We start from the raw sequence: 18,493 nt of genomic DNA on the forward strand, positions 1-18,493 counted from the left end.
CCAAGCAGGGTCATCTCAGAGCACACAGCACAGGACTGTGTCCAGATAGATCTGGAATATCCCCAGTGAGGACACTCCACACCCTGTCTGGTCTCTGTTCCAGTGCTCATAGGAAAGATCTGCCTCCTGTGCGGGGGAATTGCTGGGCTCAGGCCCTGCCCGTGTCTCTGGTGCCGCTGCCGGGCCCCGGAGCAGAGCCCGGGCCCTGCCCTGAGCCCTCCCTGCAGCCAGGGACAGCCAGGGCTGAGGGCCCCTCTCAGCTGGGGCTCCTCTCGAGGCTGAGCAGCCCCGGCTCCCTCAGCCTGTCCTGGGCATGGAGATGCTCCAGTGGTCCCGGTCCCGGTCCCGGTCCCGGTCCCGGTCCCGGTCCCACTGCCCGTCAATCAGGGGCAGGGGCGGGGCTATGCATGACATCACTCGCGTGCACCAATGAGGTGCGGCCACGTCTGGCGCGCGCGGGGCGGGGCGGTTCCCTCAGCGCGGCGGCGCCGGGGCCGCTCCCGGGCCGTTCCCGGGCCGTTCCCGCCCGCGCCGGGGCCGCTCCGGGCCGTTCCCGGACATGGCGCCCGCCATCGCCGCCGAGGAGGGCGGGCGGCAGCGCCGCGCCGGCACCCGCCAGCACAGCCTGGACGTGACGGCCGAGCCGCCTCCCGACGGGCTGCCCGGGGACACCGAGGCGCTGCTGCCGGCGCCGGCGCGGGGGTGCCGCGCGGAGCTGGGCAGCATCCTGCTGCTGCTGGTGCTGTACGTGCTGCAGGGCATCCCGCTGGGGCTGGCGGGCAGCGTGCCGCTCATCCTGCAGAGCAAGAGCGCCAGCTACACCGACCAGGCCTTCTTCAGCTTCGTGTTCTGGCCTTTCAGCCTGAAGCTGCTGTGGGCGCCCTTGGTGGACGCCGTGTACGTGCGGGGCTTCGGCCGCCGCAAGTCGTGGCTGGTGCCCACGCAGTACGTGCTGGGGCTCTTCATGATCTACATGTCCACGCAGGTGGACGCGCTGCTGGGCGACGGCCACGGCCGCGGCCCCGACGTGGCGGCCCTCACCGTCACCTTCTTCCTCTTCGAGTTCCTGGCGGCCACGCAGGACATCGCGGTGGACGGCTGGGCGCTCACCATGCTGTCCCGGGAGAACGTGGGCTACGCCTCCACCTGCAACTCCGTGGGGCAGACGGCCGGCTATTTCCTGGGCAACGTGCTGTTCCTGGCCCTCGAGTCCGCCTCCTTCTGCAACAAGTACTTGCGGTTCGAGCCACAGCCCCAGGGCATCGTCACCCTCTCAGGTACGGCCGGGGCGCTGCAGCCTGGGTGTGCCGGGATAGAGCCATGGAATGCATTGGTTTGGAAGGGACACCTTCCACTGTCCCAGCCCCAATGTCCAGCCTGGCCTTGGACACTTCCAGGGATCCAGAGGCAGCCACATCTTCCGGGGCAGCCTGTGCCAGGGCCTGCCCACCCTCCCAGGGAAGGATTTCTTCCTAATAATAGTGGTGATAGCTTCCTCAGGATGGTTCTTCCCTGAGCCTGGACCCCTCTGTGGTTTGACGCTGGGAACCAAACAGCTTCTGTTTGTCCCTTGCCCAGTGGGAAAGCACAGCCTGTTTGGAGGCTGGCAGAGCTACATGCATTGGACTTCAGATTTTTCTGGGCTTACGTGTGTGGGAAACCTGCCTTGTCATTATCTTGGCTGACCTAAGCATTTGGGAGGAAATATTTTTTTTCCTCCTAGTTTAATGGCCATGGACTAGATTACTCTTTAAAAAAAGCAAGCCAAAGTCTCCATCTGGGAGGAGGGAAAAGGGGAATTAAAAAAAAAAAAGGATTCTTCCAATATGATATTTTTCACAGAAGTAGAAGTGAAAATATTCAGGGTTGAGCATGTAGCCAGTTTCTGAAGAAAGGCCTTACTTTAGTAAATTCAGGGGGATTTGATTTTTCTCTTCAATGAGTTAAATGGAGTGTGGTAATCCAAGCGCAACTAGCTGTTAGTTAGTGTAGGGATGCTTCTGTTTGCTGGGGTTTGGGTTTTTTCTCAGAAAGGTTTTATGTGGTGGTTGATGTTGGGGTATTACCCAGGAGATGCTTCAAGTGCACCTAGGCTGGTTGCAAGTTTGAGGGAGGACAGGAAATCCTGGCACCGCTTCTGGCTGCAGTCTCAGGGTGACCCTGGCAGTGAATGAAGAGCAGATCCTCATGGTTTCAATCTCCCCCTCCTACACTGGTTGCCTTGCCTGTGCCGTCTCAGAGATCAGGTATGCTAAAACAGGCTGGAATTGTTGTGTAAAGGGTAGTTTTGCTTTCTGTGCTGCCCCTTCCTCAGGGGTGAATCAGGACAGCAGTTTCCAAGACTGCTGTGCTTGCCTTGTTTCTGCAGCTCTCAACCACTGCTGACTGGTCCTCCTCTTTGCTCCCTGCTGCCAGCCTCGTGTCTGGCCTATGTCAAGGAGCACAGAGTGGCCCTCCAGGTGTCCCAGCTGGTTCCTGGCTAACCCTGGTGCTGTGCAGCTCCTGGGCTGGTGTGTCCCTTCCCTCTCACTGCAGTGCACCCTGACGTCTTTGCTGCTGATGCAACTCGCAGGCGCTGGTGTTCAGAGAGCTTGGCTTGGCTGCACTTCCCTCACTGCCCAGGGTTTTGGTTTGTTGGGGTTTTTTCCACTCAGGGCTGTTCGTATAAATGGATTTGTTACTATTACAAAAGTGCTGATTTTACAAGATTACTATCCCAAACCCAAACAGCACCAATGCAACCTCCTTAACCTGCCCTGGAGTATTGATGTGGGTGAAGTAAGAACAGCAGATGACTGACACTGTAGTTGCAGGATATGGTTTTTCAGGTGGTAAAACTGTAAGGAATTCCGTTTCCTGGTCGTGTGACTGGCACAGTTTGGTGTTTCCCTGGAGCAGCTGAGAGCAGCAGGAGTAACCAGCTCACCGAGGAGCACAGGGGCTCGCTGGTCCTTGCCCTGGCTGTAATGGGCTCGTGATGAGCAGGTTTGGGCAGGTAAAGCAGCAGAAAACTTCACTGCTGGAAAAGGTGAATGTTTTCTGCCAGCTCAGATCTCTGAGCACTTTTGTCATAGGCTGAGCCCAGTGCCAGGGAAAGAACAAGTCAACACTCCATGATCCAGAGGGGCAGCACCCCAAGGGAACAGCTGGAGCTGTGTCAGGAGAGGTTTAGGTGGATATCAGGAAAAGGTTCTTCCCCCAGAGGGTGATGAGGCTCTGCACAGGCTCCCCAAGGAATGGGCACTGCCCCGAGGCTGCCAGAGCTCCAGGAGCATGTGGACAACACTCCCAGGGTTGTCTTGTCCAGCGCCAGGAGTTGGAATGATCTTTGTGGGTCCCTCCCAACTCAAGATATTCCGTGATCCTAAGTCAGCTTTGAGTTGCTGAGAAGCAGCAGCATTCATTGTTCTCATTAACTTCAGGAAATAATATGGACAAATGTAAAACCATCATCAAATTCACCAAACCAAAGGCTGTGTGAGGCTGTGTCAGGCTGAAGTGCCAGAGAAGGAAATGGGAAATACCCTTCTGTGGGCTGATTGTCCTGGCACATCCAGGGGTTTATTTAGCACTTGCTGTTCAGGTGACCTTTGTTTTTCTAAAAGCAGGGGAAGCTCCCTGGCTGGGTTTGTGATTCCTACCTGGTTTGCGTGTTCCAGCATGAGGGAGGACAGGGAAAGAGTGAGCACAGGACAAAGGTGCCCCTTGAAGGCCACCCCCATTTATCTGTGCCAGGGACCGTGGAGCACCCCTCCTCCTGGGAGGAGATCCTGTGTACCTGTGCAGGTACAGCTCTTGGGACCTGTACCACCTGGGTACCTTCTTTGTGGTTGTGTTCCAGCCTGATCCATCCCTGACTCAGTTCAAAAACTTGTTTTGCCCCATCTCAGTGGTTTATTTTGTTACCAGCAGTGTAGCTGCAGAGACAAAACAGGGATGGGGGAAGCAGTAGTGGTGGGACCAGAAACTTTGTGCTTGAAATCCCTTATGTAAACTGTAATTTCAAAGTTCTTTTGCTTGTAGCCTGTTGGTGAAGTTCACTGTACTTGAAAGGAAATGTACTTTATTTTTGTGTAAACTGCCTACAGCCTCAAAACCCAATTTTTCTTGTCTGGACTACTGTATATATACATGGTGGGGTTTTTTTTTTTCCTTGCTTTGCTTTGTTGCTGATGCAGCCCCTGCAGTGCTGTGCTGCAGATGACAGGGCTGGCCTGATCAGGAGCACTCATGTGATGATGCTCAGAGCTATTTCTATCCCCATCCTTGCACTGTGTGTCTCTCAGTGCAGTGATAATGCTCGGGGTTATTATTAGAGGACTGCTCCTCTATGTCCTTTGTAACCAGCAGCTGTGATTAGTGAGACTCTCAGAAAATACATCTTTCCTTGACAATGGCTGTTTGGGGCACCTTTTCTTTAAGAGAGAGAGCAATCTGACAGTGTTGGTTATGAGGTCATGTTTGTTTTAGGAAAGGGAAAAGTAACAGAAATGGCTTGAAAAGCCTTTTCTCTGTTGCCCTGAGAATGGTGGGATACACTTCGAGCAGTCCTTGCACATTTTCTTCCCTGCTCGCCTGCTCTCCTCCTGTGCATGAGAAGCAGGCGATAATTGACTGAACCTTTGCGCTGTCCCTGCCCTTTCATCAGCCCTTGCTGCTGCCTTTCAAGTCTCCCAGAGGCTGCTGGAGTTGCTCCCGAGGAGGAAGATTAAAGGCTGCTTCTGTCCCACCCTCTGCACGTGGCTGAGTTCTTTCCTGCCTCTGTCATAGAGGCAGAGGATAGGATTATCTTGAATTACCCATTCACTAAATCAAAAAGTACTGTCTTGGTGTTTTTTCACTGCTCTCACATCCATGGTTTCGCAGACACTGATCTGCTTAAAACAGAGCATTTGAACTCTGCCAAGTCTCCACTTCAACCAGACATAACGGAGGACTCCTTACAACTCTGTAAAAACTTTCCTTAGGCCATCTTCACACTCATAAATCCAGCTGGGAGATGGATATTAGATAGACATGTATGTAGAGCTGAGGCACAGAGTGGTTCCATGACTGCACAGTAAGGCAGCTGGGGAGCTGGGAAGGAATTCTGCCTCTGGAGGTTCTTCCCTGTCTTCTAACTATGACATGTGGTTTTTTCTCCTTTATCAGCCATTAGTGGTTGTGTGTGTAATCCTTCAACACGTTCATTTTTGCTTCTGTTTCTCCTCCAACGTGCTCACTGTGGTAATAACCCAGCAAACAGCAGGGAGGTGACCTGGTTTGCTACTGCTCCTCTGCCTCAGCTCCAGCAAACACCTCCTTTCAGAGGAGGGCAGAGCTGTGTCACTCACTGTAAGTAGCTCTGTGCTTGTGGTTTGCTTTTGCTGCTTGTTTTTATTCCACTTTGATTACTAGGTTTATATTTTACAACTGTCAATCATGGGTGCTACAATGAAATTTTTATTTTATTTTCCCCTCCAGATTTCTTGTTTTTCTGGGGAGCTGTCTTCTTAGTTACCACTACATTGGTTGCCTTTTTGAAAAAGGAAAACCAGGAGCTAATACCAGCAAAGGAAGAAACAAAAGGCATCACTGACACATACAGGCTGCTATTCTCAATAGTCAAGATGCCAGCAGTTCTTTACTTTCTGTCTCTGATCCTCACTTCAAAAGTAAGTAAATACATTAAGAATTGTTAAATGCTGATCAGAGTCTGGAAGGCTGCTGGGATGTAACTTAGTGTTGCTATTGGCTGTCATCAGAGTTGTGAATTTTCACATGAAATTTACACAAAATGGCTTATCTCATTGTGCTGAGCAGGGCTGTGCAGCAGAAAAGCTTTGTGTGAGCTTTTGTGTTTAACACAAGCACTGAAGAGAAGTTTGGTGGCAGCATGGTATTAAAGTAAAGTACACTTTTTAAACAGGCTGTGTAGCCTGCAGTTAAAAGGACAGAAAATGTTTTATTTTTTAACTGCAACACTATTCTCAGAATCCCCAGCTCTGTCCAAGCTGGGTTTCCATGGCTCCCTGTTGGACATTGGGGATGCCAACAGCAGTGCAGGCACAGGAATGAATGGCTAGTGCTACTCAATGTTCTTGGAATAGTTTTGGCTCTGATGACAATAAGAAGTGTGCAAGTGTAGAACATGTAGAAACTAATTTGGAAATCAAATCAGAGGCAGAAGTGATTTGTCCTCTATCCCATTTCTCAGTTTACTTGATAGTGAGTATAATTGAATTTCTAGCCAAACTCCCTGTTCTCCTCAGCTTATTTTGTCTCCTTGACATTGCAGGTTGGGTTTTCAGCAGCAGATGCCGTAACAGGACTCAAGCTGGTGGAGGAGGGAGTCCCCAAAGAGCACCTGGCTCTGCTGGCAGTTCCAATGGTTCCTTTGCAGATCATCTTGCCTCTGGTTATCAGCAAATACACAGCGGGCCCCCAGCCCCTGAACACCTTCTACAAAGCAATGCCTTACAGGTGAAGCCTCATGTTAGTGAAACACAGTAGTCTATGTGCTCAATTTGTGTGTTCAGATCATGTGTAGGGTTTCTTGTGTAACTTTCTGACTTCCAGGTCCAAAGAAGTGTGTCAGAATTCTCACAGTGAGCTGGACTGTCTGATTCATGCAGTGTCTCTGTGTGAAAGCAGAGCATGAGGTGATGCCTTAAGAGGCCTCCTAGAAATGGGCACTAGACAGGAGTAAGGGAATAAAGGGAGGGATTTATTTGAAAGGCCTTCAAAGGTACCCCTGGGGAGCCAGAAGCTATTGCCAGGATGGACCCCAAGATGGACAACAGGTCACAAGTTCCTCACCCTTTTATAGGTTTGGTTCATCTGCATATCAGGGTTAATTCTCCAATTAAAGCTTCAGTTTAATGATGTAATTTCCCCAAGCTTGCTCCCCCTTTAGAGGCTTTTGGTTTACACTTTTTGGGCCTAGAACAGTCTGGGTGTCCTTGGAGAGCAGGACCAGAGAGGCTTTGTTATGTCTGCCCAGCATGAGAGAGCAGAAATTAACAGGCTACAAGAAACTTTCAGAGTTACACACCAGGCAGTAAAGAATTTGAAAAATATAAAAGTTAAAACCTAAGGCATCAGAGGTGTTTGGGACATGCATGTATAGCAGCATTAGAGCAGTGCTCTCCTGCTACTACTTAACAATGTCACTGCTTGTCAAATATTTAATGTCTAATTCTGAGATGGAAATAGTTGTAACTATTCAGATCTAAACTATTTTAATGTACTCTCTCTGATTGTTCAGTAGTTGCTTTGTGTTGAGGAAACACGTGGGAAGAATTACTTGGAAAAACGAATCATCTTTGTCATCCCTCCAGGTTGCTGCTTGGCCTGGAATTCGCTTTTCTGGTGTGGTGGGCTCCTAAAGTAAAGCAGGAAGGAGGATTTCCTGTCTACTACTACGCTGTGGTGGTGCTGAGTTACGCTCTACACCAGGTAACACTCACTGTGTGGGGAGGGGAAATGCTGTTACCTGCCTTGTCCTGGCTCACACTGGAATCCCTCCAAGCCTGACCTGTGCTGTGTGGCTAGATTGACTTCTAATACTCTTGCCAGTGTTACTCCTCCCTATTCCCTGTGCTCCACTGGACATCATCTGGGGAGCTACTTTTAGTTGTTCATATCTGGTGTAGTTCCCCAGATTCCTTTTTCCCCAGACCCAGAAGCTCAAAAGCACAGAGGAGCTGGAGAAATCCCAGAACTGTGTCTGAGCTTGATAGGCGTGCTGATGAACGTGCTGGTTGTGCAAATAAATAAAGTTATGTGGTCCTGGTCCTAGAAAAAAAACCTGTTTGTTGGAGGAACATCATAATGGATCTGATCCAAAGACTTGGGAAACAAACACCTGATACAGCATGGTCTTTGGATCAGAACTGAAATGTATGCAGTACCTTGAGAGGTGATTTTAAATGCAGAAGTGTTGCATTTAGATGCTATTTTAGCTGGCTGATTGTATTTCAGTTTGATAACCTGAGTCATGCCAGTGCATGTGAGTCTGGGTCTGTTGCAGCATGACTTGAGACAAGCAGCAAGGCCACTCCCCGTGTCAGCACAGGGACAGGCTGCAGGAGGAACTGCTGCTCTTGGGATGATTTTTCAGTCAGTGCCGCTCAGTTCAGGGGATCTCTCAGCGGGGTTTTCATGCTGGGGGTTTCAGCTGTCACTGCACGTGGGGACACTCTGGCCTGTGTTTGTCCCTCAGATCACCCTGTACAGCATGTACGTGGCCATCATGGCCTTCAACGCCAAGGTCAGCGACCCGCTCATCGGGGGCACCTACATGACCCTGCTCAACACCGTGTCCAACCTGGGGGGGAACTGGCCCTCCACGGTGGCCCTGTGGCTGGTGGACCCCCTCACAGTGAAGGAGTGTGTCGGGGCCCAGGGCCACACCTGTGCCACTGCAGCGGCCGCAGAGGTGAGGCTGGGGGCCTGGGGGGGTCTCTGCTCAATGTCTCAATTAAATTGCTTCTTGCGGTTTTTTTTTTTGCCTTTGAAAACCTTCACGATGTATAGCTTGTGCTTAAAAGTTCCCACTGATGGAGCTCATTTTCCTGTCTGATAAACTCCAGTCTGTTAGTACCTGCACACTCTGAATAACCAAGGGTTTGCAGCTGCAGAGTAGTTGGCCCTTTCTTCCCGTGCTGAGCTGGGGTAGAAGCACCAGACTGGTGCCACATTCCGTGCAGTGTGAGGAGGCTGTCGGGATGATTCTGAGTTGTGCAGTCAGGGGCTCTGTCCTTGGCAGGCTCTCTGTCCCTCAGGCCCCTCCATTTCTGTGGTAGGTTTTTCTTTCTCCTGTCTCCCTGGAGGCTTCTTTTCTGCCTGCCTTGATACCTCCTCCAAGATGCTGCTCTGCTGACTGTGGTGTCCACTTCCCCCATGAAATCAGGTGGGACTGGCTGTCTGCCCAGTTCTGGGAGCGCTGTGGAAGAGAACAAAGAACTTGCTGTACACAAATCAAACAACAGGACACAAAACTGCTGGGAAAGCAACATTTCAAATTCACCTCCTCACAGCAAATGAGACATTTGACATGGCTGAGGAGTGGAAATGTTTGGGGGTTTTTTCTGTGCTCATGGCTGAGATGTATTTCACTCCTGAATGTCAGGATGCTCTACGACGTGGAGGTTCTCTAAATGAACAAGGTGTTCTGGAGTCCAGCATGACTTGTCTGAACTGGAGTTGCAGTTTTTGCTGCTGCAGAGGGGAAACTGCTTCTGCAGCAGGTGCTTTCTCAGCCTCTCACTCATTAGCTTGCCACTGATTAGGTTCCCTGTGTGAAATTGAGTCCTTCCTCCTTCACCTCACTCCTCTGACCTTTTCTCACATCCTCCCAGTTGGTGACATTCCACCACACCACTCCCTTCTTATTCCTAATCTGATCTTGATATGTCTCAGAATAATGAAAATGCTGGCAGAGCCTCAGCTCAGAGGATTGATTAATCCTGGGATTAGAGCAGAGTTGAGAGCCAAACAATAGCAGAAACAATCCCGTGCTGTACACTCACCCCTTGAATGCTGTGGGTTTGTCTTCCAGTTCAGAACCATCCTGGGTGTGAATCACTTGGACACAGAACACAGAATCATAGAAGGGTTGGAAGGACCTTAAAGCCCATCCAGTCCCACCCCCTGCCAGGGGCAGGGACACCTTCCACTGTCCCAGGCTGCTCCAAGCCCTGTCCAGCCTGGCTCTGGGCACTGCCAGGGATGGGGAGTCCACAACATGGATGGCTAGGAAAAAAAATCATCTTTCTCCATGAGATCAGGACCAGTGGTTGCAGCTCCCGGCCAGCACAGGCAGTGGGGCAGTTTGTGTTTTCTGGAGTTTGCCCTTTTAGAGCAGGTTTGTTACTTTATTACTTTTCATTCTGCTGATCAGCTCAAAAGCCTCTCTGACCAACTGCATGGGAAACAACAAAGAGTAAACAACTCTATTTAGTCATGACCAGTAGCAAGGAGACCCCAGCAGCTCTGGAGTGCTGTGTGGAAGCACTCAGTGCATTAACCTGTGCTCTGTTGCAGCTGTGCACAGGAGCTGGGGGTTCCTGCGTCACCACCCTGGACGGTTACTACGTGGAGTCCGTCATCTGCGTCATCCTGGGCTTTGCCTGGTGGTTCTTCCTTGGACCAAAATTCAAAAAGCTGCAGGACGAAGGACAGTCTTCGTGGAAGTGCAAGAGGAGCAATTGATGCACTTAGGTGTTGGATGGACCAGCAAGGTGGTTTTAGTTTTATTACAAAGACATATCCCATAATTAGCACCCCGGAATCTCGGTGTTTCTGTGCCACGCAGGGAGATCGTGTGGCCGAGGCAGGGCTGTGTGTGGCACCACTGCCCTCCCCAGAGCACAGGGTCAGTTCAGAAAGGAATGGCTAAAGCAGCACCTCAGAGCTCCATGCTTATCCCTGACTCCAGAGCTGCTGATTCCATAGGGCACCTCTAGAAAAGCTCTTCGTGCCGTGGCTGTTGAGGCAGCAGCATCGCCAGCTGAGTGCCAGCTTTTATTTTCACACAGAAATGATCTGACAGGGCAGCTGACCCGGGGAAGGATGCCTAAGGCATTCTGACTTTGAGGTTAAGCATGGTACTGTGGATTTCTTTGTGGGAAGATCAGTGTGAGATGTCTGTGGGCTTTGCTTCTTCTCACTTTCTGAACTGTAACCACGCTTCAAAGGATGAAATGTTCCGGAGATTCTTTTAAATGTATTTTCTGGCTTTTATAAGCTTTAAAGATTTATAAGAAAATATTTTTATAAACAAATTACATTCGTTTAATTTATTTCTGCTGCTTCAAGGCAGTTTGATTTACGTTCAAGGTACTTTCTTGACGGCAAAATGCTGTAAGGTAGGACTGGAGTAACGCACAATCCTCTGAGCCTTGAGTCCTGCAGCTGGAACTGGAGGTGCTTTCCAAGGGAGGGCACGTGGGCCTTTGGAAGGATGAGTTGAGAGAGGAAAACCAATCCGCTGGTTTTCCAAACTGTATTACTGAAATTTGAATATTCATTCTCAAAAGCAGTGGGAACACGGAGACTTCCCCCAGCTGGGGGTGAGAAGAGTGAGTTGGTGGTGACAAAGTTGCCAAATTCCCAGTGAGCTGGTGCAGGCCTCGCCCTCACAGAAACCCAACAGGCGCAGTCCTGTGGCAGAGCTGCTACAGAATTCACTGCTGGTGCCATGTGGTGGAAACATTCCCGTTGGATTTCTCCCACTGAGCTCCCTCCTGAGTGCCTTAGGGACCCACAGGTGCTGGAGAGGCACTCGGACCCCGCTGGGTGTATGTGGAACATTGCTATTAAAAAGGAAAACTATTAAACGTCCCTTGGAAAGGTGGACGAGGTTCTCTGCCATGTTTCTTGTCAATATTTGAAGGATTAGGCTGGGATGGGGTTGGGATCTTCTGTGTTTTGGGGGAAAAGTGGCCCAATATCATCTCTGGAGTGCCTGGGGGGGTGGGTGGGTGTACAAAGGGTCTCCTTGGCATCAGGATTAAGGAGGGGTCTGGAAGAGGACGCTGTGACCTCGTGCTTCCCTGGACACCACCTCCTGTTCTCTGTCCCTTCCCTCTCCCTTGGGGGACACACCTCACAGTTTGTTTCAAGCACAGCAAAACCAGTCATGCTAAGTGATATCACATGGGTTTTACTGCCCAAGCTGAACATCTTCCAGCTTCTCCTCTGCGTAAGCGCAGAATCAACATAGAAATACATCAGATTTATGGCTGCACCTTTCAGCCCCCATCCCATCATCTCCATTGCATTAACTCTGTGAGGCACTTCAGTTCTGTATCCTCACTGGAACCATGGGCCGCTTATTTAATTGCATCTTGACCGTAACTAGAGGAGCTGTTTTACCTTTTCTGATGGTGAGGAAAAACTTGAAGTGCAAAAGCTGAAAATTGAAATTTGCAGGTGTATCAGAGTTGGGTTTTACTTTGCAATTTTGCTTCACTATTTCTGAAGGTATGAATGAAACTTGTCTCTAATAAAGATGGGTTGAGGATTGCTTATCAATAATTAGATTATCTTAACAACATCAAAATTGCACATAAACTCCAAATCAGTAGGAATAGATATGTTACCTGAAATAAATAACTGTGTCCTTTTTCAAACTGGTGAAACAAGTGATGGATTTGTGCTTTTAATTTAAATAGCAGTTTTATAAGTTGGAAATGTTACTGCTGTGCCAGCCCCTTAGCAGGCTGCTGAAGAGAGCCCATAATATTTTGGTCTTGCTACTTTTTTTTCTACCAGCTCTGTTTGAAAGTGATTTTTCTTTTTAACATTAGAATTATTGCAGACTTAAACATATTTAACATTAAAAAACCAAACAAAAAAAAAACCCAAACCAAAGCAACAAGAATAACAAACCAAACAAATTTAAAATGTCAAGAAGAACGGAGCATCTGAAGGGTCAGAGAAGATATGGTACAGCTTTGAGGAGCTTAATGCAGAGTTCAGCCTGGAGAAGGGAAGGCTTCCGGGGAAACCTCAGAGCCCCTTGCAGGGCCTAAAGGGGCTCCAGGAGAGCTGCAGAGGGACTGGGGACAAGGCATGGAGGGACAGGACACAGGGAATGGCTTCCCAGTGCCAGAGGGCAGGGATGGATGGGAGATTGGGAAGGAATTCCTGGCTGGGAGGGTGGGCAGGCCCTGGCACGGGGTGCCCAGAGCAGCTGGGGCTGCCCCTGGATCCCCGGCGGTGTCCGGGCGGGGCTGGCCGGGGCCGGTGTCGCTCCGTGGCAGCGCTGGCCCCGGGCGGGGTTCGCAGCCGCCCGCGGGGGCGCTCGGGACGCGGCGATGCCGGAGCGCGGCGGCGGCGGCGGCTCCGAGCGGGCGGCGCTGGCCCTGGCCCGGCTCTCCGAGTGGGCGGACGCGCACCTGGGGCTGCTGCGGGTACCGGGGCCGGGCGGGAACCGGGGCCGGGCGGGAACCGGGCCGGGGGGGGCGCTGGGCCGGGCCGGGCCCCGCTGAGCCCCGTTCTCCTCCGCAGGGCCTGATCGCCGGCGCGGCCGTGGCCGGGGTGTTGCTGCTGGCGCGGAGCCTCCGCGTGGTGAGTGCGGGGCTGGGCCCGAGGCATGCGGGGGAAGCCCGGCACGGACCCGGGGGCGTGGGGGGAGCCCGGCACGGACCCGGGGGCGGGGAATGCGGGGGGAGCCCGGCACGGCCGCTCAGAACCGGGGAATGCGGGGGGAGCCCGGCACGGCCGCTCGGGGCCGGGAAATGCGGGGGGAGCCCGGCACGGCCGCTCAGAACCGGGGAATGCGGGGGGAGCCCGGCACGGCCGCGCGGGGCCGGGGCATGCGGGGGGAGCCCGGCACGGCCGCTCGGGGCCGGGGCATGCGGGGGGAGCCCGGCACGGCCGCTCAGAACCGGGGAATGCGGGGGGAGCCCGGCACGGCCGCTCAGAACCGGGGAATGCGGGGGGAGCCCGGCACGGCCGCTCGGGGCCGGGAAATGCGGGGGGAGCCCGGCACGGCCGCTCGGGGCCGGGAAATGCGGGGGGAGCCCGGCACGGCCGCTCGGGGCCGGGAAATGCGGGGGGAGCCCGGCACGGCCGCTCAGAACCGGGGAATGCGGGGGGAGCCCGGCACGGGGGCCGCGGGCGGAGGGGGCCGGGCCGGGCCTGCCTCTCGCCCCGTGGTTGTCCCGCCCGCGGGCTGTTCCCGCCGGCACGGCCAAAGCATTCCTGTGTTTTGTTCTGGTTTGCTCAAAGCAGGAGCTGGTGGTTCCCCCGAAAGGCTTCCCACTCCTCAATACTTAGCGTTATTTATGTATTTAAGAAAGCATCAGCGTTCACTGCTTACAAATTACATAACTTTTCTATTAATTCGTGCTCAACCCCCTCTGCGTTAGTTGTACCTCTGGTTTCCATGTTAATCAGCCCGCAGGCCCAGCCCTTCCCTCCGTCTGAGGCCGGGGTGCCCTAGGCCTGGGTGGTCAGTGGGTCAGTGGTCGCGCTGTCCCACTGTTGGAATTGCCTTTCCGCAGGGACGGCTCCGCGCTGCTGCCTCCACTCCTGGTGGCTCCCGCCCAGACAGCCCATTCATCTTGGCATTGTCTTCACTTTTCCTTAAAACAAATGATTAGCCAAGCGTGCAAGGTTCACAATGCGATTGCTTAATCATAACGGTCCTGCTACAGCTACTGATTAACAACTGAAAAACACCAGCAAAGTTTGATTCAGATCTTGAGGGGCTCGATATCACTGTCTTGTGGCATCTCCACGGGTTCCTTGTGTTTGCCTGCTCCTAAAGCCTCTTGGAGGGGTAATGGGCCGTTCCCTGTCCCGCTGTGCAGCTCGAGGACCCTCACTTGTCCAAACACAACTGAAACAGGAGTTTCCTCGTGTACTCTCTGCCCTTCCACGCAGAGAACTGCTTCTGAATGGTTTTAAACATCACCCAAATCTTCCCTCACTCCCGGGATGGTCAGGTCACGCTGCACTAACACCACGCTGCTCACTCCTGGAAAAGCTGAATCTCCACTGGCAGGAACCATCGCGCTTCCACAGGGTTCCAGCTGCTTGGAAAAATCAGTTACCCTCATCTTCCCTCTGCACAATTCCAAATGCTACAAGAGAACATTTGTGTGGAGCTTTTGCTTTAAAATCCTACCAGAAAACCTGAACTACGAATGTTACCAGAATTATTTTTCTCTATTTTTTGTTTGTTTGCTTTTGACCCAAGGGCCTGTGAGTGCATTAACCTGGCTGGTGGAGCTTCCAGAGCTTTAAACGAGTTCAGATTTGAACAACTTCTTTGCTTGAAAACCTTCAGGCTTCCTGCCTGCAAGGTCCCAAATTCCTGTGTTCCTAGTGGGAGGCCTTATGGACTGCAGAGGGGGAGATTTGCTAAATAAATAACACACAGGAGACACATCTTTAGTTGTGTTTTGGTGGGTTTTTTCCCAGCAGTTGTACGTCAGTGGTCAGCGGGTTTCACAGCTGTGTAGAAGTAGGTCAGCACTCTGCTAAGGCCTCTTACAGTGAGACTTCAGTGTCTCAAATTTTGGGGGTCCTAATTTTTTGGGGTCTCACCCATCCATCCTCCCTCACCCCAGACCTGTGGCTGCTCCATTCCTGTGGCACGGCCCAAGTCTTTGCTGCTGCTCAGCTTGGTTTTCCTGTGTGATCACATAACCATCCCCTTTGGCTCCTCCCAGGCTGTAGTATCAAATTTAATCTTCTTGTGATCTTCTCAAAGCTGTTCACCTGCCTTTGTCTGTCTCCTCGTTTCCTCCCGCATCAAAGGTGGGGTTGTTTCTGCCCTCCCTGCTCTGCCTTTGTTTTCAGCGTGTCTGTCCTTTGGCTTCCTTTCACCCCTATCCCAGCCCCATTCAGGCTGCTTCTAAAACACTCTTTTTATGGGGAATCAAGTGAACTTCAATAGGCATTGCTCAAAAACCGGCAGTTTCTGTTCTTTCTCTAAGCCTGGTTTTTATGTCCACACTGATGTTGCAAGTCCTGTAAAACAGGGAACATGGCAAGTCTGGAGAGGCTGGCACAGCTTCTGCAACTGATCACTATTAAATATATATCTATATTTTCTTGCCCATGGTGTCTGATAACAGAGGTGTAAGTTCCCAAACTGTTTTAAGAGATTGGATTTAGTGTGGCTGTAACCGTTCTACATTTTTTCTTAAAATTTTGTCTTGCTCTTCCTTCCATCAATAGACAACAAAGTTCACAAGTCCTTTGGATATACCTGTGGAGTTCGTAGAAAAGAATGTAAAACTGAGAGGGAAATTACATCACATCACAGAGAAGGGCCTGGAAGTTGAGCACATTCCCATCAGCATTCCTTTCATCACAGCCATCCAGAGAAAATGTGAGTAATGAGGAAAAGAGTGTGAAGTGCAAGGGCAGAAATGAAATGTGCTGCTCTTAGAGTGGCTGCAAGCTTGAGAGGAAGGGCTGAGGCACATTTCCAGCTCTGCCTTTTGGTCTTTCCGTGCTTTACAGGTGGGAAACTGGGGAATAAAAGACATGAGGAGAGTTTGTAACTACGGTGTTTGTGTTAATCCTTACTGTGATACCTTCCAGCAGCAAAAGTGCGCATTCAGGCACAGCTCATCTCAGTCCTGGCAAAAAGCCTCTGTTGGGATTGTGCTTTTATTTGCAGACACCCATTTTTGGGGACACTTTTGCTGTCAGAAACAAACTGTCCTTCACCTCTGTGACTCTCAAACTGGCTTTGCAAACACCAGCAGGTGCTGATGCTTCCACCCCTTTGGATAAAGGATAGTGGCTGAGAGTGGGAGCAGATCCTTTTCTCTACATGCAAAATAAACCAAAATTGATTTTCAATTAGGCAATATTGAATTTTTTTTTTCCTGAAGAAGAGATGAGACCAAATTCTTGTTTGCTTTGAGGAACTAAAAGGGATTCTTTTAGTCCATGGGAATCAATTCATTACCAACAGCTGAGAGTCTGTGCAAAGCCTGAGCTTTCCCCCAGCACCAGATTTCTCCCTTTCCCTTGCAGGGCAGCCGGAGGGGCTCCTGCTGATCCGCCTGGCTGGGGTGGAGCTGGCTCCAGGCAGCACGGCCTGGCTGCAGCGGGAGCTGCTCCCCAAACAGCCCCTGTGGTTCCAGCTCCTGGGAAGGGACAGCTCAGCCCTGGAGTGTCTTGTTTTAGTCCATAAGGTAAAGAGAGACACAAAAACTGGCTCTGATCTGTGGTTTTAAATGTGAGTGTAGTCACATGGTTATCTCAGTACATTTAACAAATGTTATTATTTATGATTTATCTTCCTTGGTGTGAATTTTAAATGTTGCATTTGCAAATCTGATTGCAGGAGCAACAGTTTTTCAGACTGATTCATGGCAGGAATGTGTTTCTCTGCCAGTGCCAAACAGGCATCCTGTAGTTCTGATTAGCCTAGTGTTTGGATTATCCAATGTTCCCTCACAAATGCCTTGCATTATAGAATCCATGGTTTGGGTTGAAAAGGACTTAAAAGACCATCCAGTCCCAGCCCATGGGTAGGGACACCTCCCACTGTCCCAGGCTGCTCCCAGCCCCAATGTCCAGCCTGGCCTTGGGCACTGCCAGGGATCCAGGGGCAGCCCCAGCTGCTCTGGGCACCCTGTGCCAGGGCCTGCCCACTGTCACACTGGAGTTGGGTTTTAAGTCACCTGGATTCCTCTTCACTTTTAACTTCTTCTGCCAAAGTGTAGATTTAGCCATGAGTAAAGCTTGTACCTCTGAGGGAGTTCACACCAGACCCCAAATAACCCCATTTCAATGGTGAATATCTGTTTACTGTTATTATCTGTTATAATTATCTGTTATTTATTTAATTTTTTTTTACAGGGTGGACTTCTCAGCGTGTGCTTGAATGAAGAGCTCTTGAGCCAAGGGCTGGGCAGAGCAGCCCGGATTGAGGGACTGCCTCACCACTCCCGCCTCTACTGGAAACTGCACAAAAGGCTCCTCCGGGCAGAGTTAAAGGCTGTGAAGAAAAATAAAGGCATATGGAAAGACCAAAGCTACTCTGAAAGAATCCAGGAGCGCATAAGCAGCAATAAATTCCTGCTGAGGCTGAAACAGTTTGTGAGCTGGGTTAGAAGCTCCACCGAGAGGTAAAGAGGTGGGGAATGCAGTTCCCCAAGTTGTGGGATTTGTGTCTGTTTGTGATCACAATCAGTGCTGGGATGTTGAGGGTCCCTGTCTGGAACACAAACCGCACAGTTACTGGGTTACACAGAATATAAACCCCCAGTTCATGGGTTATATGGAATCTATCCCCTATCATAACCCACATGGGACTGAAGTTTTAGTAGCAGCGTGCAGGCCACCAATGAAAATGTTCTGATGCCAGACTTCTCCACAGTGATGTCCTAAATTAGCTGTCCAGTTTCCCACCTGCTAAACCCCTCCAACCTGTGCTGCCCAGGCAGGGCAGCAGGGACAGTGCAGGTTGGAGGTGCAGTGCCACTTCACACCTCTGTAATGTGCCATTGCTGCCGAGCTCACACTGGACAGAAACCCCATGTCAGGCCTTTACAAAGCTCGTGGGATGGGTTCAAAGACAAACTTTTTGTTTGAATTCTGTTCTTGTGCTACGTTTTTTTGTGTAATTTGTGGTTTAAAACTCATTCATCTTGAATAACGGGTTGCATTGTTAGCGATATAAAAGGTGATTTGTTACGGCCGATCTTCAAAAGCTGATAAGGTTGTAATAACTAAAGTTCCTCGGGGTAAAAAACCACTTGGTGTATCAAAGAATATAATGTCAGGAATCCAAATTTTTCAAAGACACCTTTCATTTGAAGAGGAAGAACCTATGTTGTTTCTTTCTGATGGTTCTGTAAGTATCTAAAATTAGATGAATATAGAACATTACCATGAAATTTGACAAGGAGGATCAGACTGTCCTAAGAACTTAAATTCTTGCTTTATTTTTGATACACATGTGAAGTATATGAGTGTATTACTATTTATGTTGTAAATATTCTTAGAATAAAGATTGAATTTCTTAAGTTTA

The 18,493-nt window shown here is 50.7% G+C and overlaps 2 protein-coding genes across 4 annotated transcripts; both read left to right on the forward strand.

Moving 5' to 3' along the window:
- Nucleotides 1-534: 534 nt before the first annotated feature.
- SLC33A1 (solute carrier family 33 member 1) lies at nt 535-11,340 on the forward strand. Of its 3 annotated transcripts, XM_032119770.1 has the most exons (7): nt 535-1,277; nt 5,239-5,334; nt 5,464-5,654; nt 6,278-6,462; nt 7,320-7,437; nt 8,204-8,419; nt 10,027-11,340. In XM_032119770.1, exons 1-7 carry the CDS (start codon nt 560-562, stop codon nt 10,192-10,194), a joined length of 1,692 nt encoding a protein of 563 aa, XP_031975661.1. In that variant the 5' UTR covers nt 535-559; the 3' UTR covers nt 10,195-11,340. The 3 variants fall into 3 exon arrangements, with proteins under 3 accessions (XP_031975661.1, XP_031975662.1, XP_031975663.1); XM_032119771.1 differs by lacking the exon at nt 5,239-5,334; XM_032119772.1 differs by lacking the exons at nt 5,239-5,334; nt 5,464-5,654; nt 7,320-7,437.
- A 1,463-nt stretch (nt 11,341-12,803) lies between these two features.
- C10H3orf33 (chromosome 10 C3orf33 homolog) lies at nt 12,804-18,493 on the forward strand. Its single transcript, XM_032119987.1, has 5 exons — nt 12,804-12,899; nt 12,997-13,056; nt 15,679-15,832; nt 16,489-16,649; nt 17,320-18,493. Exons 1-5 carry the CDS (start codon nt 12,804-12,806, stop codon nt 17,590-17,592), a joined length of 744 nt encoding a protein of 247 aa, XP_031975878.1. The 3' UTR covers nt 17,593-18,493.

This window comes from Corvus moneduloides, chromosome 10, assembly GCF_009650955.1.
Source record: "Corvus moneduloides isolate bCorMon1 chromosome 10, bCorMon1.pri, whole genome shotgun sequence".
In the NCBI taxonomy this organism is placed as follows: Eukaryota; Metazoa; Chordata; class Aves; order Passeriformes; family Corvidae; genus Corvus; species Corvus moneduloides.

Excerpts from the sequence above, each read along its gene's own strand:
- SLC33A1 (XM_032119770.1), top strand. The coding sequence starts at position 560 with ATGGCGCCCGCCATCGCCGCCGAGGAGGGCGGGCGGCAGCGCCGCGCC. Across the intron at positions 5,335-5,463 it reads GCAGAGCTGTGTCACTCACT|ATTTCTTGTTTTTCTGGGGA; the intron begins GTAAGTAGCTCT and ends TTTCCCCTCCAG. Across the intron at positions 8,420-10,026 it reads CCACTGCAGCGGCCGCAGAG|CTGTGCACAGGAGCTGGGGG; the intron begins GTGAGGCTGGGG and ends GCTCTGTTGCAG.
- C10H3orf33 (XM_032119987.1), top strand. The coding sequence starts at position 12,804 with ATGCCGGAGCGCGGCGGCGGCGGCGGCTCCGAGCGGGCGGCGCTGGCC. Across the intron at positions 12,900-12,996 it reads CGCACCTGGGGCTGCTGCGG|GGCCTGATCGCCGGCGCGGC; the intron begins GTACCGGGGCCG and ends TCTCCTCCGCAG. Across the intron at positions 13,057-15,678 it reads TGGCGCGGAGCCTCCGCGTG|ACAACAAAGTTCACAAGTCC; the intron begins GTGAGTGCGGGG and ends TTCCATCAATAG.